This window comes from Aplysia californica, unplaced genomic scaffold (assembly GCF_000002075.1).
Source record: "Aplysia californica isolate F4 #8 unplaced genomic scaffold, AplCal3.0 scaffold00041, whole genome shotgun sequence".
Lineage (NCBI taxonomy): Eukaryota > Metazoa > Mollusca > Gastropoda > Aplysiida > Aplysiidae > Aplysia > Aplysia californica.
The window spans coordinates 666,949-693,280 of NW_004797311.1; the positions used below are offsets into that span (position 1 = coordinate 666,949).

Below are 26,332 nucleotides of genomic sequence, written 5' to 3' on the forward strand. Positions count from 1 at the left end.
TATTTGCGAAGAGCTTAAAACCTACTTGTTCAACACATCACTAAATAAACATCTCTCAGAATGTCCGATGTCATCTATGCATTTACCGAGTTGCAATAGAAGACAGTTATGCAGGAGCAGTTGCTTGGAAAGCCGAGTAGCTGAGCGTTCTTCCTTCTGTGACTATCAGTAGTATCAGTCCAACAGTTTTTAATCTGTTGCATACATAATATTTGGTCGCTTTTAAGCACAAGGTAAAGTTTTTGGACCCTTGTTCAGTTTCTTTAGAGATAAGGAGAATTTTCTCTCTATATATCCAAACAAATATACACACCAATGAAACCAAACTTCTCCTATAGGTAGGGCAATGCCAACTTCAGGTGTAGGTCAAGATTTCTGGAAATCCCCAAAATCTGGGTTAGCCCGCTTGTCCTTAAAAGCGACCATTTGTATACATTGGTTGATACAATCAGTCGGTTATATTGCTTTTTTTTTACTACTTATTCAATGTTTTTGTGGCCGCAGCTACAATTGAGAATCCTAAATAAATTTTTTTTTTTTTTTAAATTACAGTGAAAACGACCCCCATCCCCCATGGGAGGTAACAGTAATCACTAAAGTATAAAGGAATAGAGATGGTTGGATCCCTTTTCTCCGGTTCACGTAAACACACACTCCATGTGAACGTACGCAAAGGAGCCCTCCCAAGAGGAGTCAACTGTACTTTGTGAAGGTCCTACTTCTTTACTCTTCATCTGTGGTTTCTATTATTAGCCGTACATTTCACCAGCACTTATTATTGATGGTTACAGTGTTGACATGCACCTTTTTTTACTCAAACTAAACTAGAAGTTTATGGAAAGTTACTACATAGCATGAATGTTCCTTGACTTGAAAGACATTGAATTGAAGGAATGAACAGAGCAGAGGACATACATGCAAGGAGCCATGATAATGACCACTGACCACCATGCCCGACTCCCTGTCAGTGTAACCAGGCTTTCTTATTATACAATAGACTGTAGCAATCTGTACATGGGGAATTTCATTCACAAATGTCTGAAAAATGTAAAAGACAACAATTCCAACTTTGTAATAAGCAAATTTTATTGACAATTTGCGGTCTACAACAATAGCTGTACAGAATATTAAAACACTAAAAAGTGACAATAAGATCGCCCTACATGAGATGCAAAGTTACTGTCGCTAAGGTAAAGGATACTATATATATTTAATGCTGCACGGTGTGCAAAATCCCTGTAAGTAAAGAAACTGAGATAAGTGAATATTAATTCGTCACTAGGTAAATTAACAAATGAAAGTAAATTTGAAACTCATAAAACAACATTTGGTTTAACATTCTTTTCATCAAAAAACCGTCTCTCCATTTTTGAAGGAGATACCTGAGCCAGAGTTGAGAATTATACAAAGTGTTCAGTTGCATTTGAATACAACACCCTGTTAGACTAAGTTAGTCATCCCAAAGAAGTGAATGGCACTTGCCTTTCAATATCAGGGCAAATGGCTGAGCAGAAATCTTCCTAAAGAAACAAAACATTTCTAATCTCATTAAGACTCAAACCCCAATCTCATGCAAATCAACTAAATTTCTAATTCGGGATCATAGTGGTGTGAAAATACACTTTTATTGTTTATAGAATTTCAACTCTAGAACTCTGCAGTATGACTATGACAATACAAGAAACCATACTAGTATAATATTATTAAGTTTTCAACTTTAAAAAATAATGCAAGCTCTTTAAAAGTTATAATATAATGAGTATAAAAGGCAAGCTATGGTGCTTGGATTACGATGATTAAGAAGTTACTGGCAAAAATAAAGACCATTATATTTTGACTTTCAATCTCTTCAAATTAACAATCGGAGAAGAACCAGACGGACGGAATGAAGAAGGGGATATAGGGAGGGACAAAAAGAAACAAAAATATTGTTATAGTATATCACAGAAAATGCAAATATCGTCAACTTTGTTCTAAGCTTCAAGCATTTATGATCAAAGAGGCTGTACATGATTCATGACACAAATAAACATGAACTCCAAAAGAAGAAGAATCTTTATTTCTTTCACTAGATTTACAATTTACTTGGAGTAAGTTTGAGGATTTCCTGGAAAACTTTTAAAAGCTGATCTTATATTAACACGCCAGTTTTAGGGAAACTTCAGTTGAAAACATATATGATTCAGAAATCGATCAAATATGTATGGAACAAGACAATAAACTCAAAACAAGACTACCGTAGATAGAACTGCTGATAATGTTATATTCCAAGTTTTTAACTTTGCTAGAAACTGGCGACATTTCATCACTTCAGCCTTGACAAATAAATAGGAACATGATATCAGTGGCTAAACCATGGTCCAATTTTATTTCTGGGGCACTGACCTTTCATGTCTAGGACAGGACCAACTTTATTTGCCTCATCCTTTTTAAAAATTATAATAATCATATTGAGTGAGAAACAAAGATAAGCAAATTGTGTGAAGGATTACTCAAATGGCACAATCTTATCAGAATTTCTTGTCTATGAATATAAAGAGTTTCCTGTACTTTCTTTAAAGATTATTTTGTAGCTCATCACAGAAGTAACTTCACAGAAGACGGCAAATTGGTGGCTGAAGACACTGTAAGACTTTTGATCACTTAATGCAAAGTATGGGAATAAATAAATACTACCAGTTTATTGAACTGACAAGACAAGTGTGTACGGAGAATATGAAACATAATCCCTTTACAAAGCTACCATCTTTCCAATACAAGCCAGTGCTAGATAATCACAATACCTCTTTTATTCAACCACATACATATATAGGATACTTAACATTAAAGTGTACCAAACAGACATTGCTGCACTATTTCAACACAGAATTACTGGAGACTTTTAACGTTGTCTCATGACCAATTTCCTCAGCACATCTCTTTGCACTTTCTGAAAAAGAAATAGCAAACACAGCTTATTACATGTTTTCCCCCAAAGAAAGAAGAAAATAGTCCAAAAGTTCAGACAAATTGATTAAATAAAGTTTTTTTTCTTACAAAACATAAGATCAAATCATTTTAACATCTCAACTATATATCATATAATAGAACCAGTCTCTATCAGAATAGTATCTCTGAGGACTGAGAGGACTATTCTCCTCCTATGAAAGGGATTTCAAAGGGGTTTCTGATTTTCAGTATGTTATTTTTGCTGACACTGATCAGTTTTACAATAACATATATGGACATGAGTAAGTGGGTGGTTGGTGGGTGCACTAGTGTGGTTTGCTCCTTCTTTTCTATCATATATCTATTGTCTTTCTCTCCCTCTTTTTTGTGTTTGTTACTCTCTTGTAGCACCTCTAATCTTCGGCACTTACATGACTTTATGTTCCATCCAAGTGCTGTAAAATTCTATTAAAAAAAGGCACATGTTTCTGTCTGTGGGTCTTGCAGTGAGACACATTTCTGACGAAATGCATTATGAATATGTGCAGAAATGTTTGAAAAATTGCCTTCCAAAATCTATTGTTGGGCCAACGAATATGAAGGATTCTCTAAACTCTTTGGTCCACAGTGGAAGTTTGTCTGTATTTTCCTAATGGTTGATTATGATCAAGGATAATTATCCTTTATGTCATTGTTCCTTATGTTATGTACCAAACTGACATTGGTGTTGACTATCCTTTGCTTTATCTGTAGTTTAAGTTTACTTGAGCTTCTGATGTTCTTCAGCTTCAAGTGCATCATCTGTGCTTTTCTCTTTCTTGCACTAACCATTGCATCCACTCCTCTGTATCTCTCAAAAACACTTCCCATAAAAAAAGGAGCAAAATTCTTCCATCTTCAGTGCCATTCTTTATTTCCGTTTTCTTGTTCCCGCTGTACATTTTATGGCCCAAGTTCTTGGGATTACTGCCCAAGGCTTCATTTGTCCTGGCTTTGGACAGGACAATTGCATAAGGAAGCCTTCAGGCACAGTTGATTCAAATAACAAAAATCTTGAATATGGTTCATCTTTAAGTAGAGGGCCAAACATACATTTAAATCACAAGATCTTGCTGTAAACTGTATAAAAAGTTTATATTAATGAGCTATCGGATCATTAAAGGCCAGGTCACCTGTTCCTCAGTCCTACTTGGGGTGCTGCTGCTTATCACAACAGATGTTAACACTCCCCATGACTTTTCTCCAAGGTGGTACAGAAGACAAGTCATATAATCTTCACCCCCCCCCCCCCCCCAAATTAAAAAAAAAAAAAAAACCCCACAAAAAACAAATAAACCCCACACAACCGGCCTGCTTCAATCAATGGCTAACTGTGAACAGACGGCTATAACTACAAACATAAATAAAACTACTCACTTTGTTGAACAAACGTGCACGCAATCTGTTAAGCTTTTTCTCATCTGCCCTTTTGTCGCTTTCTTTCTTCTGAACAACCTCAGGTAATTTCTTGTACTTGCTGAAAAACAAAAGTTTTTACATTGTACATCATCTGTATCATTGTGATGCCATGAATTGACCCTCACAAAGAGAGGACAAATAGTTAGATCAAAGACAGAAACGGACAAAATCTAATCATGTTCACGACAGTGCAGATACTTTGTGAGTATACAAGGTGAATACATAACATTGAGTGTACCTGGACCCGAATGCGTAAAGGAAAAATCAGAACATTTCCACAAAATAAAAGCCAACTCAAAAGATACACTTTCATATTAACAGTGATGATTGGAAACGTTCTCCATTATCAGAGAATAAAACCCCAAGCAATGGAGGCAAAAAACCTCAAGAATAACTAAAAATAAATATGATCAATCAATTCTGGACTATGCTGCATGTTCATTAATATCATGCAGAGGGGAAATAAAGGTAAATATTGTCATTTTAAAATGAAAGTGCCACATTTCTCTGCATTTTACTTTAAAAAGTCAGGAAAACGCTTTCAATATTCAATCAAGTCACAATTATACTAGGACAGGATGCGTGTGGAGTGCAAATGTGAGGGAGAAAAAACATCAAAGAAGGTAATCACTTTCAGGAACATATATTGAGTTGAACCAGGGTTACAGATGGAGTGCACGGCATCATTTTTTGCCCGATTCCGTTACTTTTAGTTAGTGCGACTCAGCAGCGTGCTGGAGCTCTCCAGCTTGGAGTCACGGAGTTAATGAGACCTGAAACTGAAGCGACTTTGCCGACGTCAGTTAAAAACTTTGCATTTTTGTCTATGTTTGAAACGATATAACTTCTTCCCCATTCTTATAACCCAATTATGAGTAGTCATCCCTGTTATTCAGTTAATTTACAAAACCTAGACTAAGCATTTTAAGAAAAGAAAGGAATTCATGGAGTGTAACAGACACTATTCGCATATTACATTGTAGATGTATTCTGGCACTAAAATTGGTTTGCACTAAAATTGGTTTGCACTTTTTCAGAAAGGGACTTCTGTTAATTTTTATAAACTTTCAAAAAAATACTCTAATATTTACCATTTTATTAAACACATAAAGTTGTATTTTGAGTAATTACTTCAGAGCGAATTGTGTGCCAGATGGATAAAGTTGCAAAATTATAGCTTTCTATTATATGCGCAGATACCATTTTTTCTGAGTATCTGCACCAATGTTATGTCGTTCATGTACCAAAAGTTTGACAGTTTTTGTCATGCCGGGTTTTTTTTATTGATTTTTTTTTCCATTCACATTTGTCAACAATTTTTTACAATTTAGCATTGCGGAATTCAGACCGTCTAACGAAATAACCAGACAAGTTACGAAGTCCATTCTTCTTTGAGTCTCAAGAGCAGAAATGCGTGCTTTGGGTGCATTAAATGGTAATTACCATAAATACAAGGATACACCTAAAACTGCACGTTGAAAAGTACCAAAAATTAAGTCAGCCCAGACAAAGTGGCGACAGGGAGCTGACCCACGTGATAAGGCTCTCGGCAGGGACCCCCCCGCTGCAACTATTATTCCACAGTCGGTGCGCAGTGAGTGATGAATTATTCAGAATTTGAAAAATTGAGAAAATAACCTTTAAAACCATACCAAACATAGTGGGTCTGTTTTTAGACAGCAAACTATCAAAGCTTCCCAGCATCCAGAAATATTATTTTCTGAAGCATAGATTTACAAATACTCCTTGCAATTTTCAAATTTATAAAAAAATTGCTGAAAGAAATGAAAACAACACAGACTCAAATATATTTTGATGGCACCGTGAAAGACTCCCACAATCGCCAAACTGTATGGCATTTGTTGGAGTCTTGCAACCAGCCATCACTTTACAGTTTTCAGGCAGTACACACGTCAACTGCTGTGCATTTTCTTTGTGTTTTCCCTCACCACAACAGATTCAATACAACACATTGAAAATTTGTCATAAATGACTGATTCTATTTTAAAAAAAACCAACTATCACTTACTTTAATGTGATTTGTTTCATTTCTTGTTTTGTCAACACTCGTCTTTTGGGTTGGTACAAGTTGTCTGAGAAGATAAAAAACAAAATTGTGTGTCTATCTTTAATAATAGTATAAACTAATATAAAAAGTAACACAATCAAAGGCAAGATGAAACAAAGAGATGGTATACAAACTAAAAAAATCACAAACAGGTTTTAGAATTAAACAAAAAAATCCTGCAAAATTGTCATTCAGAACAACCTCACTACACAGATAAACAACTTGTAGATACTAAACATTTCCTCTGAGCTAATATTTTTCTGAAATTACTCTCTACTCAAGCAGCGCTGTCAACAAACAGATAATGATATCACCAAACATTTCAAGCAAAAATTTCAATGCTTTATTAATAATATAATCATTATTTCAATATCCAAAGAGAGTAACGGCTAAGGAAGAAGGACAGGCTCTTCATGACTTCAGACATTATCAAATGCTACGAGAAAAATGCTGTACACAAATTTCTTACTCCAGGGACCCTTAATTCTAAGTTTATCAAGGAATGCAAATAAAAAAGTATGAAAATAAATTAATTATTTCTGTCCTCTAAGGATCACTTTTCAAGTACTATGTTGATCAAAAGCTAGAAATTTTCCAGACATTTGCACTCACCACTATAGGGATGTGCATGAAGATTGGGTTCCATGAGGCGATCATTCTCTGAAAAAATGGCTTCTCGCTCCAATCTCAAGCATTCCTGCATCCTTCGGTTCTCATTCGAAAGAGCCAATCTCTTCTGACGCTCCTTGCAACTCGAAATGAATGTTTGATTACGGGCGAGAAATGCCTCCTGCAAAGTGAAAAAAAAGGGGTGATAATTTTGTTGACAAGGTAGGAAGGTGTATGGACACATGTCCATGCATGCATTTCTATGTTTGATGCTGTACTAACCACAAAAAAGTCATTCTGAAAAGGGGGGGGAAGACATTTGGTCAAGTGGTTGGCGAACAGAAAAAGGAAGAATGCTGAGACAAAACAACAGACTTTATTCCACTATTTGAGTGGTTGCACTTCCTATTGATCTGCAGAGGGTTTCTTCTACTTGCTGGCCAAAAACTAACTGGGGACGCGATTGATACCGGATGCAACCACAGTAAATATTAGTGAGGAGAACTTTATGAAACATACCCCCCCTCGCCCTGATAAAACTGCATGTAACAGAGGGCAGGATTCAACAATATAAGGAGATCTCTAGGGTACACATGCATACTTAACAGGCCATCACAATAGGCAAGTTTCAGTTCTCTGTGGCATAATACAGAGGAGGAAAAGAGCGGAACAAAGTGCATGCCTCATATTTTAACCTCAGTGAAAAGTCTCAATGTAAGGGCTCTGCCTTACCTGTAGGGTCATTTTTTCAATTGGCTTCTTCTCACGCCAGGTCTGTCCAGCTTCACTGGCAGTGTCACTTGCTGGCTTGTTGAGAATATACTGGACCCTGTCCATCAGAGGATCCACTTCCCAGTGGTTCGTCTTGCTGGCAAGAGCATCTCGACTAACCATTTCTGCCCACTGCTGCCGTGGGATTCCCGCAGGGTGGTCCCACTTATGCCAGATATCTGCCCCCTGCCGGTCAGCCCTTGGCTCAACATCTGTGTCTGTGTTTTCATCTGGCAGGCTCGGCCCATGGGACACTTCCGGCTGTCGGTTGCACTCTGTCAAGGGCATTCCATCTCGCACACGTTCTGCCTGCCTCTGTGGGCCAGTGGTGGGCTCCTTCCACTGACTGGGATGAGTGTTCATTGGAATGTGCCAGGCAACACCGCCACAGCTTGGTGTTTCTGAAATATGATACATTGGGTGTTACAGTAATGGAATAAGTAACAAACAAGCAAAAAAGAGATGCAAGAGTATAAAATACACTACATCCATATACTTCCCCTCGGGCCTGACATGGTAGCTACAGATTGGACAAAGGAGTTAGTCAATGGGACAAATGACTATATTATAATCACTTTAACATCCTAGGCAATAAATGAGAAAATAGTTTCAACTACAACAACTTAAAGCTTGCGAAGAGAAACACCACACTATAATCATTTGTGCATGACATCATAATCATTTATATTGACGTCTGCCTTTCGTATTGAACACCTCCTTCTTTTTTTCATCCTTCAATGGTCCATGTTCTACAGCACATTTGTTAAAATTAATGACACAATCTAAATTATACTACGGGAAAGGGAGACAACTAGAAATGGTGTTTACCAAGCTACATAAACAAATTTGAATATAAATCTTAATATTTGCTTTTTTACAAAGCAAGGTCAAATTCTCACCCTGTCTCCTTGGTCGTACATTCTCTGACCCTGTTCGCAGCTTAGCCACTCCAGCACGTCGATTTGATCTCTTCTCCTTCAAATTTTGAGAGGGAGACAAGGAACGGGGACGATGAGCAATTCCTCTTCCAGATGGACTTTTACTTTGACTATGGCGATTTGCTGGACTTCTGCTTTGATCATATCTCGAAGGAGAGAAGCTGCTGCCACGATTTTTCTGTCGACTCTGTTGAGCTGACCTGGGAGACTCTGGCACTGAAATCACAGGTCGTTCACGTGAATTTGGAGACCGGGAGTGGGAACCATAAGCAGCTGAGTTAGGACGTACCAAACCACGACTCTGCCTTGAGCTGCTACTGTGAGATCTTCCTTCCACTGAAGTTGCTCCAAACCTTTTCCCTGTGTTGTTCCCATCAGGAAACCTGCCTTGAATCTTCTCCCCTGGCAAAGATGAGCTCACAGAGGGAGACTGCTTCAGCTTGCCGTTGTGACGATAGACATTCCCATTGAAAGAGTCATCTCTAGAGTAAGGGGAATATAATCTGTGAAGCCTCTCATTGTGATTCATATTAGTATTTGGTACGTTTCTTGGGACAAATTCCTCATCCTGTGAAGAACCTCCCTGGGCAGAAGCCCTCTCCAGTGCCAGTCTGTAGGCCTCTTGGGGGCTGAGGAGACCTTCCGTCACCAGCTGCAACAACTTTATTTCTGACATCTGCCCATTTGCTTGTCTGCCACCAGACTTGAACTGGTTGTGTCTAGACTCCATATTGCTCCTATCCTTCGCGACTTTCAGCTGTTTTATCTCACGGAGTCTTTCTCTTTCAGCTGCTTTCATTTCTTTGATTCTTTTTTCCTTCTCCGCCTTCCATCGATGCATTTCTGCACTGCTGTCTTTGGCAGTAGTACTGTCATCAGAGAGAGCTGAGGAATTATGTCCATTATTGATATCTCTTGTGCCATCCTGGGAGTTGTCAGATACCGGTGAGGTAGACGAGATTTCTTCCAGCTGCATTTCCAGAGTTCCATCACTAATCTCTCCTTTTTGCTTGGCAGACAGAAGACTCTCCAGTTTCTTTAACTTGTCTATACGCTGGAGTTCTCTCAGTGTACTTTTGTCAATCTTCCCTTTTTGTTTGGAAATCCGATCTCTCAATTTTTTCATGTTGGGATCAATGATGTGCTGCTGACGATGAGGCTTAGCTTTCTGGGCCTTTGAGGGTGAATTTGATTTTGTCGGTGACTGCTCAAAGCTGGCATCTTCTGGAATAGAAAACAGACTGTCTGGGACATTTTCAGGATTCAGTGCATCTTGTGCACTTTCACCTCGGACTTTCCCTGTCTCTACTTGACCTTGAACTTTTCCCACCTCTCCAGATTTTCCTTTCTTCTTCTTTGTTGCTCTCCTTTTTTGCCTCTCCTCCTCCTTGCTGGCAAGTATTTGGGCATAGCTGCCGTTAAGATCATCTTCGCTGGAACTATGTCTAGACTGATGAAGCTTCTTCTGCTCTTGGAGCCTACGATCGCGATCTTGTTGTGCTCTCTCTTGTCTCTCCACACGGTACTGGTCGCGTTCCTTGAGGTACTGCTGCACCATGTGTTGGGTGGGGTTGCGCAGCAGGTCAGCAACAGCCTCCATCCTTGAGCTGTTCATGGAACTGTCGAATGACTCATTCACGGCCTTGAACTGCTCCCACAAAGCATTGATATCTGGCCGGACGTCTGGCTCATGGTTTTGGTGCAGCGCATGCCTCAGGAGTTGTGCCCTCTTACTGACGGGCTCCCTGTCCAAGTCAGTGTCCACCTCGCTCTCCGAGCTCATGCCCTCCAGAGTGAGCTCTACAAACCTGGAAGGAAACATGAAAATGTAGCATGAAAGACAGAACTACAATCATGATATTTACAAAGCATACATCTTTACTCGAATGTAAGCTTTAAGCATGTAACATATTATTACACAAGCCTTTTATTTTTTTGAGTGCCTGGCTAGATTAAATGGGTAGATGACTAATGGTTCTGGCAGGCTCACCAAGTAATCAGTAATAAATGTGTCTCAGCCAGGATACTTCTCCATCCATGGTTCCCAGATATCCAAATGAGTTTGATAACGGCAAGCATCAATTGATAATAAATCTGAGACAGAAGTATGGGAAATAGTTCTGACATGTAAAAGGAAATGAATTCCAGCTGGCAAAAATTTGTTCTTCTGCATGCTGACTTTGTGAGTCTCAAAACAATATTACGGCAAGGCCATCTCAATTGAAGAGAAGCTACACTGAGGCTGAATTATATCTTATTTAAGATAAACATAAATTAGAGAACAGGAAAAGGGTCTTAGTGAAATGTGTCACTTTACTTGGTTTGGTTAAAATAAAATGCAATGTCATAGTCATAGTGACAGGAAAAGTACAGTTATACATCATTTAGTTCTTAATGACTTTATAAAAGTGCACAACAATGTAATAAACAGTGTGCAATAACAAGCCTCACATATCTTCCAAATTCACAAAAATACAGCAAAACAGGTACCTTTTTGGAGAAGAAACAGCTGCCTTTTTCTGTCTGGATTGTCCCTGCTCTCTGTGACTCCGGTCTGGATCAGCCAAAATTCTAAGCGGGGGGGAAATAAACATGAAGAAAACACTCTTTTAAAAAATTGACCAATTTTGCCACCCACATACCTTTTCGATTGTAATTCTTTGAGCTTTAAGAAAGAAAAGTCTGTTATTTTCAAGCAAAAAAAGAGAAACCAGCATTTAGAGCAAGAATCAAGACTCACAGAAAACTTAATTACAGCAACATATAGACCCACAGGACAACTATTACAAAATATTAGTAATGGCTTGTCTATTTTAAAACAAGCATAAATGAGAAGAAAGATAACTGAGTAAAAACTTTTTCCCCCCCCCTCAAAAGCGTTCTACAAATTGGCCCCCTTGCAATTCATTGTAAAACAGATATAGTATGCCTTCTACATCACTTTGCATTACATTTCGACCACCACACCAACATAAGTGTCCATAAATATTCCATCATAATGCACTCACCTTCGACTTGGGCTCGGTGATGACTGCCTCACTGCGACATCATCTCGTACTCTCAAGATCGGAGAATGAGCACGGTCTTCATGGCTCCTAGAGCGTAAACTCGGAGGGCTACTAGGTCTGGCAAACAGGTTTTCTGTTCTGTGCAGTCGTGGGGATGAACTACGATCTCGGGCCAGAAATGTTGGAGGAGGAGACAGACTCCTAGCCAAGTCACGTTCTCTCATTGGGCGATGCTCAGGGTAGTACGAAGGAGGTTGGGCAAGGGAATCCTTCAGATCTCGGCTCAATAGTGGAGACCTACCCTCTATTGCATTTCTCAGATCAGGTGAAAGTGCACGTCTGAAGGCAGGGGACAAACGAGCTTGTCGAACGGGGGAGTACAAGTTATCATCAGAATGAGATCGAGGTCGAACCTGGGTCAGTTGTTCTGGAGAGTACCTATGTGGAGAAGGAGACCTACGTCTTGGTAGAGAAGAATATTGACCCACTTCATCATTGTCAAATCGACTTCTACGGTCCGATCCAAGAAAAGGTCTGCTACTTGCCGCAGTGGGCAGAAAGTCTTCAGGTATCCTCGACTGTTTCATTGTTGTTGGCTCTGCCCATCTCTGTCTGTCATATGCGTTTGACTCATTTGTGTCTTCATACTTCATCTGAATCCTCAGGGACAGTGGCTCCGATGGCTGATCATCTACTTCCTGTAACGGGGACTCCCGGCTGCTGATAAATGCATCAGAGGGAAGAGTATACGGCTCTCTTAATCCAATGTATTTGAAGTCCGAATCAGGACTTTGATCTTTTGTTCTGTCTGGTACTCTGAACTCTCCCCTTGTATGATCTTGTCCACCAAAAGACTGGCCTCCATTACCCACACCATGACTGGGGTTTGACCCACTGCGCTGTCTCTCCTCTTCTCTATTCTCCCATCGGGCATTTCTCCTTGCAGCCTCAACAGAAGGTGATGGACCACTCTTTGGCTCTCTGATTTCTGTATGCACGTTGATGGAGATCCCATCATCTTTATCAGTTCTTGGTTTGGAAGTCTTCTGTGCAGCACTGTATTCTTTGTCACGCCCCCTGTCACTAGAAGTTTCAGGTCTGGAAGAGATTCCCTGACTCCGTGGTCCGTTCCCAGGAACAGTAGCAGATCTAGCTTCAGAGCTTCTGTCCCCTTTCCAGGAAGGAGATTCCTGCTCTCGCTCATCCTGCATGAATAAGAGAAACAAATAAACATCCATGATGCATTAGGTTAAAAACAATAAATTTACTCAACTCCTCAGTAGCATAACACAATATATATTGCTATAAGGAACAACACATAAAAATCAAACGTCTATAATGTTGCATATTAAAAAATCATGTTATGATTCACAACCATACAAGCCGAATTCATTTAGATACAGAATGCTTAAGCCAAAAATATCTACATTATCTGATCAGTTTGGTTTTTAACTTATCAAATTTATAAACCACAAAAACTTTTCATGATCTCACCTATGACAGAAAAAGTGAACCAAAAAAACCCAACCATTAGTAGATGTAACAAGAAACTAATCAAAAGAGGTCAGGAAAAAAAAAGAAAAGAAAATACAGCAGCACAGCATTCCGAGAAACTTAAATATAAACAGCAATCATATATAGCATTTTTCAGGACTCTAGTTCTTTAATGAATAGGAACAAAGACAATATAAAGAAACAAGACTTACAATTCCAGATTTTTCCTGGATGGTAGGAAGTTCAGAATTTTCTTGTACTGTAGAGAGAGGTTTTTTAGCACCATAAATACCAGCTACGTTTGGCGCATCTCTCCGACTTCCCAACACATTTGATGGTAGGCTGGGACCTCTTGCATCATCAGAACCTGAGGAAAAATACAGTCAAGCTGTTAGAACCTGTACAAATAAAAACTAAATTTTGAAAAACATAAGATTTACACCAATGTGGAAAAAATAATAATTTCTAAGCTGGATTTTAAAATTCAACCCACTCACCAATAAAGGTTTTTAGATATAAAAAAACTCGTTGAGACATTAAATGCAGCTTCATTGAGTACAAAACATTTAATCTGTATGTTGCAGTGTTTTGAAAAATTAGCAAAGAACTGCTGTCAAACAAAACCTGCCTTTTATGAGACACCAAGCCTACTACATATAATACACATTTTAAAAAAATAAAAAAAATACACAGCCTTCAATTAAAAGTATTTACACATACTTTTAATGTCAGTATATTTCTTTCCTGAACGTAAGTTTGAAAAGTAAGAAAACAAGGAAGCTTCAAAGTAAGACAAGAAATGCCACATGATATGATAACAAGACCAATGCAACCTGGTGCACACTATGGTGACTCAAGCCTTTATGAAGCAACGTTCAGATGTGTACAACATTTTGAGAGATGTATTTTATAAGAGACTACAATCATGTATGATACAATAGCTATCAAAGATTCAAAAAACAATTCTGCATTAGGATTGCTCATTTACCAATGTGTGTGCTCTCCATGGTAGTGACACTGTCTGTCACTGAGGCTGTGTCACTCTCTGTGTAGTATACTTCCTTGGACCCAGCAGGACTGAAATAAAAGAAACAGAGAAATAGAAAACTAATACAGTCGAACCTGTGTCAAGGAGAAAAGTGGCCGTATAAGACAGGTGGCCGTCTTAGGCAGGACTGGTCAAGATGAAGAAAACAAAACATTCCTATCTGAGAAAACAAACCCTTCCTTTCTGAGGTCTCAATTGAAGGTAGTTGCATTGTTGTTGTTATTTTTGTTGTTGTTGTTTTCGCTGGGTTTTTTTTTCTATTGTTGCTGCTTTTGTCACGGGTGACAATAACAGGAAATGTGTCAGACGAGAAAGACCAAGTGCTATGGTAAAACAAACACATGGGTCGCCACCACACGGAGAAGAGCGACGCTTCTGTCACAAGTTCATGTTGACGTCCTTTGTTACTTTGTTACAGACTGGGTAAACAGTGATCACTCATCTCACTTACGATTTGTGTATGGGTTCTGGGCAGGGCTTATGGGTTATGAGGGATCACACGCTTCCCTCCCCAGCAGCTGAAAATTAATTTTGTTACCTATTGGTCAACAGTGGGAGGGGCCTACGCAACATGATCAGTTGGAGGGACTACCTAACAACGACAGGTTTTTAGATTATGACGGCTCGCCCACAACGTCAGGGGCCAATGCTTGATTTATGACAAAGCGTAATGGAGTCACTAAGGTGGCCGTCTAAGACAGGTGTTATTGCTTAGTGTGATAGGAGTTGTGTGTTGAAATATGGTGGCCGTGGCCGCGTTGGACAGGTGCCCGTTTTACACAGTTAAATTATATAGAAAAAACGCAAGGGGGGAAATGGAAAGTGTCCGTTTGTACAGGTGGCCGTCTTATAGAGGTGGCCGTCAGGGCAGGTTTGACTGTATTTATCATAGTTAAAACTTTGGTTTTTTCACAATGAAACTTTTTATCACTTTATGTTCACATTTATAGAAAATGAACGTAAGAGCATGAAGGGAAAAACATAAACCATTCCTCATTTCAACAATGTGCCACACACGTAGAAAAAAAAGAGTGAAACTGCATGTCATACCACCATCTGTACACATTAATAGCAATAGACCTGCCTTATGTCCAGAAGCTGACATTGTAAACATCCCTTTACTAGCAATGTTCATGCAGTATTAAAGTGTTTCTTGAACTGTCAACACTAACAAAAATGAGAAACTAAGCACAAGCCTGACATGCCTTGACAAAAAAATAAATTTATTCCCAGGTTTTATCTTAACCAAGCATTCTTGCACCCCCCCCCCCCCCCCCCCCCCAAAAAAAAAAAGGATTCTATCACCAAAGAATACTAGGAACAAAAAAGAGGGTAAGGATCAGGTCAAAACAGCACATTAATTTTGGACTATTCATAGTCATAGAAAATGTTACCTACCGATAGGGCCTGTACTTTTCCCTTGTTAGGTGGCCAGCCCCTGAGTCTGAGTCATTGGGAGATTGGTTGCTGTTGTTGCCTTGGTCTGGATCTAGTACACAAATAAATATTGAACAATCCAATGGGAAAACAAAAGTACTGAAAGATAGGTCTAGATCACTAAATCAAAAGAAAATCAAGACTGGCTTGACTATTTTCTGAAAAGGACTACGAGACCATTTCAGTTTGTGAAAAAAGAAACAGAAACCATCAAAATTGTACAATTACTAAAATTACCTTTTCATTAAAAGATGAGTCATCGTCAACACTACAGATTACAATGACATTTAGCAGACAAGTGACAAAAGTGTTATACAATCATCCAAAAGTTAGAAATGTAACATGCTTACATTGCATTTTTGCAACCTTCACTGAATGGCAAATCACATTTGAGAATAGTCTTTGTGGAGGTCAAAGAACAACAGCTATGCACACACCAACCATTCCAAATTTAAGAAAATTTTCTAGGAGTGCTCTCTATACATGTATGGATTTTCATACAGTTGTAAAGTCCCTTGAGAAATATTCCCCTCTAATACTGCCATTACCTGAATACAGATCCTTCAACTGAGTGCTCGACTCTACTCTGTCCTCAGCTTGAAGTGGACTCCTCGGCCTAGAAGCATAAGCCAAAGTAATAGCTGTAATTATTTTAAGAGAAACAAGCGTTTTTTTGGACATGATACAAAGGCATGCATGTGAGTAAAGTTCAACAGGTGTACATTTTATGGATTAATTGCAAAGCTTAGAATAATGTACCAAATGATTTCCGAGAAGAAATTACTTGTCTCGCTATCAAACTACCATCACTGGCCCAGTCTCGCAGCCAGTAAGAACTCTGCACTACTCATTAATTTCATCAATGATCCAAATGTCACTTTTGATGCAGCATCATTAATATCAAGGACCTTTAATAGAGACCAAAACATCAGCATACCTGCCAACAATGCTTGTTGCTTCTGTGTCTCCCTCAGGAGATGTAGCTACTTGCTCCTCTGTGGGTTTATCATTGTCCTTGTTACCCCGGTCTTCATCCCTAAACAAAGGGTAACATTGAATGGTCTGAGGTGGAACTTGCAACTCGAGGCTATGATTGAATGTTCTCTCAGATACTTTTGCCATCTGGGAGGACAAAAATTTTGTCATGTCCTCAAATGCTGTGAAGCCCTTCACAGGAGGCATGGCGAAAGAGGACTTTTCAAACACTCGACTTGAGTCTACAGAACTCAGGCCAGACAGGTCAAGTCGTTTGCGCACATCGTCTGGGAAAGTCACAGTGTGGTTGCTATCGTCTAGATTGCCAGAGCCAGAAACAAAGTTAAAATCATTTTTCTGTAAGCCAAGTGCATACCTTGTTTTCATATTTTTTTCCTCTGCACTAACATCAGACAAAATACCACGAGCCTGAGAATTTGGGTCCTGATTTGTCAAAATACGATAAACTTTGTCAGCCAACCCTTGGTTGTTCAACTGTTCATATCGAGACTCTAGTTGTCTCCTTTGGTCTCGGAAGCTGGACAAGACTTCATCCACATCTTTCGACGACTGAAGCTGGTGTGTCGTAGGGAGTAAAATTTCTGACATGTCAGCAAGAACTTGGTCCGCAGCTGCATGATCATCAAGCTTAGAACTACTCCCCGATGTCCTTGTCTCATCTCCATCGGAATTATAAGACTGCTTTTCTGTGGAGGGTCTATGAGAGTTCGAAGTGTAGGTGTCTAAAGAAATCTCTCCCATCAAGCCACCTGGGTCAACATAGCCAAGGTCAGCAGCAAAGTCCCAAGTCATTTTGTTCTTTCTTCTCTCCGGGGTTGTTGTTGTGCTGGGAATTATATCACCATCATTGTCAGACAAAACAGGCATTCTTCCATCCACCTCGTCCCTTGCCGAAGCGTTACTCTTGTTTGCAGTGGTTTCTGGACCCAGGGTGCGATGCAAGCTGTCTTGGATCTCCTGGAGGTCCTTTTGTAACATATTATAGTCCACATTAGCTGATTTGTGGGCATTGCTGACAGCCTCTAGATACTCTGTTTGCGACAAGACTTTCTCTACTCTTTTCCCCAGATGATCTTCATCAGACCTGTAACCAGAGCGTTTAGAACTTTGTGCATTCCTGTTATCATCTTTCTTCAAACCAATGCCATTGACAGGCTGCAGGCTAGACTTCTCAATCATTCGTCCCTCAACAATTTCCTGTGGAATGCCCATTAGCTTAGCCCTCTCCATGACAGACATGTACTGCAGATTCTCAGTATTCCTATCAGAACTACCAGATGACTTCAGACCAAGGTGACTTGTTGGTCCACTCATGTGCCTGTCTCTAGCCTGAAGATCCAGCTCTGGACCTCGCATTGTTTGATTCAAATCCGTGTCTCTCCTATATTCTTTGTTTAACTTGACAGGGCTGGGAGTTTGCTCTGACATGTGAGAAATTGTGGAGAAGTCTGTAGTCATGTCTGGTTTCAAGCATACAACTGTATTGGCACTGTCTGTGTAACTGTGGCTAGTGCTGAGACGAGCATTCCCTGAAGCAGACATTGGAGTTATAATGTTCAAGTCTGTGCTGTGTAACGGAGGGTTGAAAGAAATGGTCTTGGCATCCACTATTTTATTGTCGGAATTATGCATACGTGGAGAAGCGTTTGAGTCAGATTCTGTGCCATACGGATTCCAGTCAGTGTCTGATAAGCCAGTCCCAGTTTCCGGGTAGCGAGCATATGAGGCCATTCCATTGAGAAGTTTGAATTCTGTATCTGATGATATGCGAGACTCATCACTGTCAACATTATAGTTCGATGCCTTCAAGCCAGAGAGGAAGTCTTTTGAAACCTCAGTGATAGCACTGTTGACAGCCTCATCACATCCACTGTCATTCAACTCTTTGTTAATGATTGAAAGTGGTATCTCTTGGAGACTGGCACCTGAAATAAAGGATGCAATGAGATATAACTTACTCGGTGCATTCATTGAATTTATTTTACAATATTTTTCAACAGTGGGCATATCTTAGATGCACTCTCCTATCTAAAAAAAAAAAAAAGTTGTTTCTGACGGAGTGCCATCATAAAGATTGTTTTAGTCCTGTTTTTCCACCGTAATGCATAACTTGAACATCAACACCATAAGAGTACCTGTACCCATAAAAAGTACAATTTAGGAAATATGGACATTATTTGCTATCCTAAGTATTAACTATTATGAAGAGATTTGGAGTACCTTATGCTCTCATTCCTAGAGCCTTATTTCCATGATAAAGTGAAAAGTATATTTCTCCTCAGCAAATACAAGCATAATGCCTGTACTCTGTTATGCAATAAGAAACATTTCGTGGAAATGATAAACTTAATATTTATTTCATTAAACAAAAACAAACAAATTTAACAGTGTAAAATGAAAAATATGTGTGCAAGAACTTAATTTTCTGCAGAAGCAATAAATTTATTAAATTAAAAAATGTAACTTGCACTCTTCATACCAAAAAAATTATCTTACCCAGCGAAATGCACTTATCATAATAAGAAAACCCCAAACAAAATGAACTCATTGACTTACATATGTCAAAGAAAGTATACGGACTTCCTTTACTGTACTGAGAATTTCTACAAACAGTCACCAAGCACAGGGGATATCTAACCCAATGCCAACAACAGATGATGAAACTAGCGTTATGTATACTGTACACTTACATACTAGACTCAGAGCCAATAGAATATATTGAAGTACTACTGAGATGTTGGCACCACGTAATTGGGAACTTGCAAGAGAAATTTTGTATTAAGCACACAATCTATCACGTGGGCAGGCAGTGCAGTGGTCTTTACTTTCAATGCAAGCATTCAGCTGTGTTCAAGTGAATAAAAGGGAAATAAAAATAGCTTCAAGGCGCTGCTGTGACAAAACCAAATTTAAGTGCAACAGATTGAAAAATACAAAATACTCCATAAAGTCAATATTTTGTACAAAAGTGTTGGTATTGGCAATAAGACAGAACTACGAAAAACGTTATTGTTAATTGTATAATTACCATCTGATTCTTCAGACTTCCAAGCCTCGTCATACAGCAACTCGTACTGGTGAGATGATGATGGATGACCATCTACATGAAGTCCCAACTCTTCATGCTGGAGAAAGAAATTTTAGACATTTCAGACAAAAAGGTATAAGCTTAAATTTGGTCTCATCATGATGCTTACACAAAATATGGGTTGTATATTCAGCGCGCCAAGAAGTGGTTCCCCTGTGCCATGTGCCCGCTGATTCGGCGGGCCTATGATGAAGTCATTTTTAAATGTAATTTTCCACTTTATAAAGGGACAAAACGATGTCAAGACTAACCCTCATTGATATTACAGTAGTCTCCAGCAAATCTGAGTGCCATTTTCATTGTTTTGAAGAAGTGAAGCGTTGACGTTCTGAGTTGTGTTTCTGATTTTTTAACTTTTTTTGTTGCTTTTCGCAATAGCATCCAAGAGACTAGCCTATCGACCTTCCTTATAAGCTGAAGAAGTTCTAGACGAAATTAATTATGAATGACTGTGACAGTGATTATAATTATTTCAATGGAGTTTCTGAGTTAGGGGCTCTATGTGATGGGAGTACTAATTGGAGCAATTTTCCCCGGCACAGTTATGTAGCTCATAGCCGGCAGTGAAAGGGTTAAAAAGGGAACAGGTGAGAACTGAAAGGAGAGGAGATAAAAAATAAATGCACTATCTTGTTAATCATTTCACATGATAAGACTACCAAAGATCTCTTAAGTAGAAGAGGCAAAAAAATCACTTCTCTCATTCTAAGTGACTTACTTTAGACAAGCAGTGGTCATTATGAAAGCAATTTTCTTGTCAAGAAAGAAAAACTCTGTGACTATCCCAAGAGATAAGAAAAAGTAAACACAGCATTTCTGGTTGTTCCATTTTTAGTATTCTTAACAACAATGTGTTTTAACAATACAGGAAAATCTATCTTTTTAGCATTCATCAAATGACAAACCCAAGCCACGCTGGTACCTGCCATGGCTGACTTGAACATAAAAAGAAGACAACCACATTTTAAAAAATGACTTAGAGATGCTCAATTAATATAGGACATGATCATGATGGCATGGGGCCACACGGTTACGGACACGGAGGGAAAAAAGTCAAAGCAGGTTAGTAAAAAAAACCCAAAAATCATAAAAACTAACACGATAGGAATACAGTATTCTTTTTTCATTTATCAAAACAAGCACTTCTAAGGGGGGAAAAAATGCTCACACTGGTGCCCATTTTAATTAATTTTTGCCATGATAAATTCAGCCTCCTATCAAGAGACGAGACACAATTGTTTTTAGGAAAAGACTGTTTCAAGTACTGCATACTCACTGTTTGGGATATGTCCTCAATCCTCTGATTTGACTTGTCCATTTCATCAATAAGATGTTGCATCAAATTGAATTCTGACAAAGCTCCACTATGTGGAGGACTGAGAGGCTAAAAATACAAAAACAAAAGAAATAATTTATGTACAAATAAGAGGCCAAACATTTTCTTCAACATTTCTATGCAAGCACAATGACAATTCAATTAAACGTACCAAAGTGAAAATCTTATGAAAGCTGATTATCCTCCCACTACCCACAATGTCCCAGGTAAAAATCCAAAATTAACTACTGGAGGAGGAAAGCAGTACAAACCTTTCTGCTGAGAAGAGAAACCAGACAAGTACGTAGTATAGGACAGGAAAGCTATGATTCATCTGACCAAGAGAAAGTTGATTTATTTCAGTCTGTTGTATGAACTCAAACTCTCTCTGGCCTCGTAGACAAAAAAAGCATAAATTTTGGGTTGATATTCCATCCTCTGAAATTTGCACAGAGCATTTTATGAGGCAGACGGATGGAAAGAGAAAGCAATAAATGGAAGGCAGGAGCAACACACAAGAAAGAAAGGAACATGTGTTAGTTTGGTGACTGGCTGAAACCTCAGTTACCTTTTAGCGACTTGCCCACCTTTTAAAACTCTTTACACTCGCCAAAACCCGTCTCAACAACTAAAGCTGAAAGTAGTTAATCACGGCAGAATTCTTTTTACTGCATTCTCATGTGATTCTGCTTTTGGCAAAGTTCAACAATTATAATAAATTTCAAATTGATAATTTAGGCTAAAGTCCAACTGTGAAAGCGCCTTCCTGTTCCCTCACCCTAAACCTAAACCAAATCCTTACCGACCTGTAAAAACAAATACATATCATACATACATACATACATATATATATATATATATATATATATATATATATATATATATATATATATATATATATATATATATATATATATATATATATATAATATATATATATCAGAGATGCCAACCCGCCAGGAAAGATATTAGGGAGATGAGCCAAAATTTTTAGGGAGAAATGAAAAAACAATACGGAGATTTCAAAATCATGCGGTTCCGCAAGTACTATACACAAAAAATTTAATAAAAAAGGAGATTATTTATTATAATGCTAGATCTACATGCATTGACAGATAGCTTGAGCGACAAGGCAAGAATGACGATGAATGAAGAAAGACTGGTGACGTCACACGACCATGAACGGGGCAAAATCTAACAATGAATCAAGAAGAGTGACGTCATGCGACAAAAATTCAAAGGCTTTTCTATTCTAAGACAAAGGCTGGCCCTGTTTACGTGCCTAAGACCCAATCAACCAATAATTAATAACCTACGGGCCTAGCTTCACAGAACCATTGTTTCATGGATTCGCTGCTCCAATTAGCCCCCTTTGTTCGCATTACGAATGAAATTTGAAAGACTGCTTGATTACTTTCTTTTATGGTCAGTCACTATACTGAAGTCTTACCTTTGCAGTATAGTACAGTGATAGATCTATCTAGTGTATAGCAACTATGGGCCTAGCTTCGTGGAACCATTGCTTCGTGGATTAGCTACTCTGTAGCTAGCCTCCTTACTTTACTCGAATGATTGAAAGACCGCTCCACTACTTTAATGGTCATATTTTTCTTGATTTCTAGAAAGATCCTGCAAAATTGAGAAAAAATGAGGAAAATCGGGAGACTGGGGCGATTGCCGGGAGGTCGGGAGACTGACTCATTTTTCGGTCGTCTCCTACAACAATCAGAAGGATTGGATCTCTGATATATAACCTTTGAAAATTTAGCTACATGTATCATGCAAAAATTATCAAACTCATGAGATGGTATGATGTAGAGATACTTGAGACAGAAGGAACACAAATTAAACAAAACAATGGTCAGTATTATTTTACTTTCACTCCTAACTGTCTCATACTCAGGTATTTTTTAAAAGCACTTTTTATGAAATTCATAAATTATTTTTATCGTTTTAAAAAATTTAATATAACATAAAACTTACAATCAATCTGTCACAAATTATTAATTTTTAGATGGGAAATGTCTTTATTTAAACTTTGTATTTCAGTAGACCTAATTGTGTAGTTGTAGTAACATTTCACATGCTTTTTTAAGATGGGGGGCATGTTTCCTGTAACCTAAAAAAATTGGGAAGGGGGGGGAGGGGGGGGGGGTGTTCATGGACCTGTCTTCTAGCGTAATCACATGAGTTGACTGAAATGTTAACTCACTTCAGACGGTTCACACAACAGTAGCGTGACCCCCGCCGCGACGCTCGCGACGGCTCCCACAAGCCCTGCGTGACCAACTTTGGACATTTTTTTTCGCTCTACAAATCATGCACGGATCGCGAGGCCCGCCTCGTACCCTTGTTTGGCCAAGCCTGAGATACTTAGACTTTGTTTCGTATCTCTGGGGCCCGTAGTTTTTAAGTTATTGAAGTAGGTGAAGGACAGTGACCCCACCTGGGGTTGAACAGACCGAAACTCGCGCTTTGTTTTTTTCTATACAGTCGCGTCGTAGTAACAGTCGAAGAAGTCGCATGAACAAGAATCACATAATTTCGCCATTTTCTATACTTCCGTACGTTTTATAAGTTCTAGTGTCTCAGAAAAAGATGTGTCTAATAGTTAGGATCCTGGATTATGTACTCGAACACGGCCTGAGTCGTAGTTCTAGGGCTAGATCTAGCACTAGTACTGGTGTTGTTTTTCACGCAACGAAATCACAGCGTCGTGCCGTACATCTGTCTCATGTAATTCAGTGTATGGGTCTGAATCAATGCACAGACCAGCTTTTATATTTTCACCAAACACTCGCACATGGATACAAATCAAACCAGAACACTTTGAACTTTTATTTTTGTTGTTGTAGTGAATTTCATTCTACCTGTCACGTCTCTGGAAATTTTTCGGAAAATCAAATTCATGCCAATTTTTAAAAAATTATACAAAGTAAAGTATTAGACTTAGACAACTTTAATTTTTTTTATAATTAGAACTTGAATGTTACTTTACTGTGTCAAAAAATATTTACAATAGGGTAATTCTGAGAGTTGTTGTGATTTATTGAAATACACCCCCAAAAACACCAGTCTTCAACGCTTGTGACTGGTGAAAGGGCCCAGTCGTAAGTGAGTCCAAGTGCAATTGAAAAGCATTAGAATTTTGTATGTGTGAATGTAAGTCCTAGGTAACTGGAGGGTAACTTTTTACTTTCAATTCAGCACCGTTTTGCATTGTTTTGGGGGTCAAACTGACTTAATTTTTGCAGCAGATTGCACTATGGTCACTACAACTGTTGCAGTTCAATCATTTTCAAGAAAATTTCAAACCTAATTCCAAAACATCAAATTACGAGGAAAAACGGGGTGGATGCCCTCCTGTAACTGTAACCCCCCACTCCCCGATTTTTTACTTCAGGGGGAGGGGCATGCCCCAATGAAGAAATCCCCCGTTAAGTCCAAAGAGCGGAACTATGCAATTAATTAGCTTATATATATATATATATATTTATTGTGATACTGTGAATAAATACCATCAAATATTTTTTAAATGATTAATGTGCGACGAATGCAAAGTCGATATAATCGTGTAAAACGATTCCACAAGAAAAGGCCTTTATATATATATTATAATACCTGAGCATGAGAGGGTAGTGAAAATAAAATAAGGCCAGCTCTATTTCTCCGAATGTTTGGGAAAACAAACTTGAACTCGAAGTCTATTTCTCCGAATGGTTTCCGTTCTCGAGATATGTTCGCTAATTTGCGAATGGAGAGGCCTGCGCGAGAGTGTGTGTGTGTGTGTAAGGTGTTGGTGGGGGGCCTTGGGGCGTGGAGGGATTTTGTTTTGTTTACTTACATGAGAAGGATTTTAGTTTTTGCTAAAGTGATTAGTGGTGACTAAATGCAAAATAGGTTTCTTCCAAAGTCGAGCGGTCTTGTTTTCTCGCCGCAGTACCTTTTGAAGGCATTTTCAAATTAAGTATAGTCCAGGAACGTTGTCCAAACCACAACTGAAGTATCTGAATATTCAGACGTCTAAAAATCTCTAGCTCTAGACTCTAGAAATTGAATTCGACACAAACATAAATATGCTCCTTCCCAGTCCTCACAAAAAGGCAGAATGAGAATGAAAGATGATGCCTAAATCTCGCAAAAACCAAAAAATCTCGAGAACGGAAACCGTTCGTAGAAATTTTGTGTTTTTAGTTTACTTTTTAGAGTCAAGTTCCAGCAGCTTGAATGAAAGAAAAGTTCTTAGACAAGGCTACTCTAGTTCAGAAGTTCTAGTCTACACGAGTAGATCTCAGATCTAGATCTAGAGTCTACTGGTTAGCATTCTAACCTTCTATTGTTACATTACTAGATCTCTAGATCTAGATTTAGAATCTAGTTACTGTAGCCGACTCTCTCAGTCTGTCTAGATCTAGATTTCTAGATCTAGATAGATCTTGATTTAGAAGCTCTAGATCTAGATCTAGAATCTAGTCCCAGAAGCCAGAAGTAGAAGAGACAATTTGAATGATCTATTATTCTAGTCTATAGTTTATAATATAATAGCTAGATCTAGATCTAGATTCTATGTCCTTTTCTATATTCAACGATATGCAAAGTAATTTGTGCATTATTGAATTTTACATGATGAAAACACGTTTTAATTTAGAAACATCAGATCCACAGTAGAAAGAACAGAAGGAAGGGCGAATCAACTTTCATTTCAAATCAAATTAGTCAAACATGCTCGGGCACGCAAGCTTGGTGGACAACGTAACCACTTGTGTCCGCACAGAATATGAAGTTTATAGATAATCTGTCATCTCTAAACGAAGTAAGATACCGTTCGAGCATTATATATTAATAAATATGTAAACAGGTTGGTATTCGTACCCGAAAACTCATATTTCATATATTTTCAGTCACGGTAGCTACGGATGTCGATGCCAGGGATCCATGTTGTAAACAAACTTACCGCTGCATGCCTCCGCCGATTCTCGGCTCATTTCGGAAATTATGAAGTTGTTATTGTTGTGGGGAATAGAAATACTGCTTCAATCATTTCTACAAACAGAAATGTTCATAATTTCCTGTGCATTGAAATTTTGTCCTCGAAATTTAGGACATAATAATAAAAAAAAATATTAAAGAAATGGAAACACAACGTTCTGTAAAATGTTCCAGTCCAAATAAAT

The 26,332-nt window shown here is 38.6% G+C and overlaps 1 protein-coding gene across 3 annotated transcripts; it reads right to left on the bottom strand.

Annotated features, from left to right (window-relative positions):
• Positions 1-1,065: 1,065 nt before the first annotated feature.
• Positions 1,066-26,275, bottom strand: LOC101856241. 3 transcript variants are annotated; one of them, XM_005092122.3, is made up of 16 exons: positions 26,113-26,275; positions 21,120-21,227; positions 19,784-19,880; positions 16,697-18,680; positions 16,308-16,375; positions 15,721-15,811; positions 14,263-14,351; positions 13,487-13,641; positions 11,781-12,985; positions 11,263-11,343; positions 8,734-10,580; positions 7,796-8,235; positions 7,067-7,244; positions 6,416-6,479; positions 4,345-4,444; positions 1,066-2,929 (listed from the first exon to the last, which is right to left on the bottom strand). In XM_005092122.3, the coding sequence occupies exons 2-16, from the start codon at positions 21,180-21,182 to the stop codon at positions 2,882-2,884; spliced, it is 6,510 nt and encodes a 2,169-aa protein (XP_005092179.2). In that variant the 5' UTR covers positions 21,183-21,227; positions 26,113-26,275; the 3' UTR covers positions 1,066-2,881. The 3 variants fall into 3 exon arrangements, with proteins under 3 accessions (XP_005092179.2, XP_005092178.1, XP_012934572.1); XM_005092121.1 differs by lacking the exon at positions 26,113-26,275 and adding an exon at positions 26,031-26,111; XM_013079118.2 differs by lacking the exon at positions 26,113-26,275 and adding an exon at positions 25,003-25,577.
• Positions 26,276-26,332: the final 57 nt, after the last annotated feature.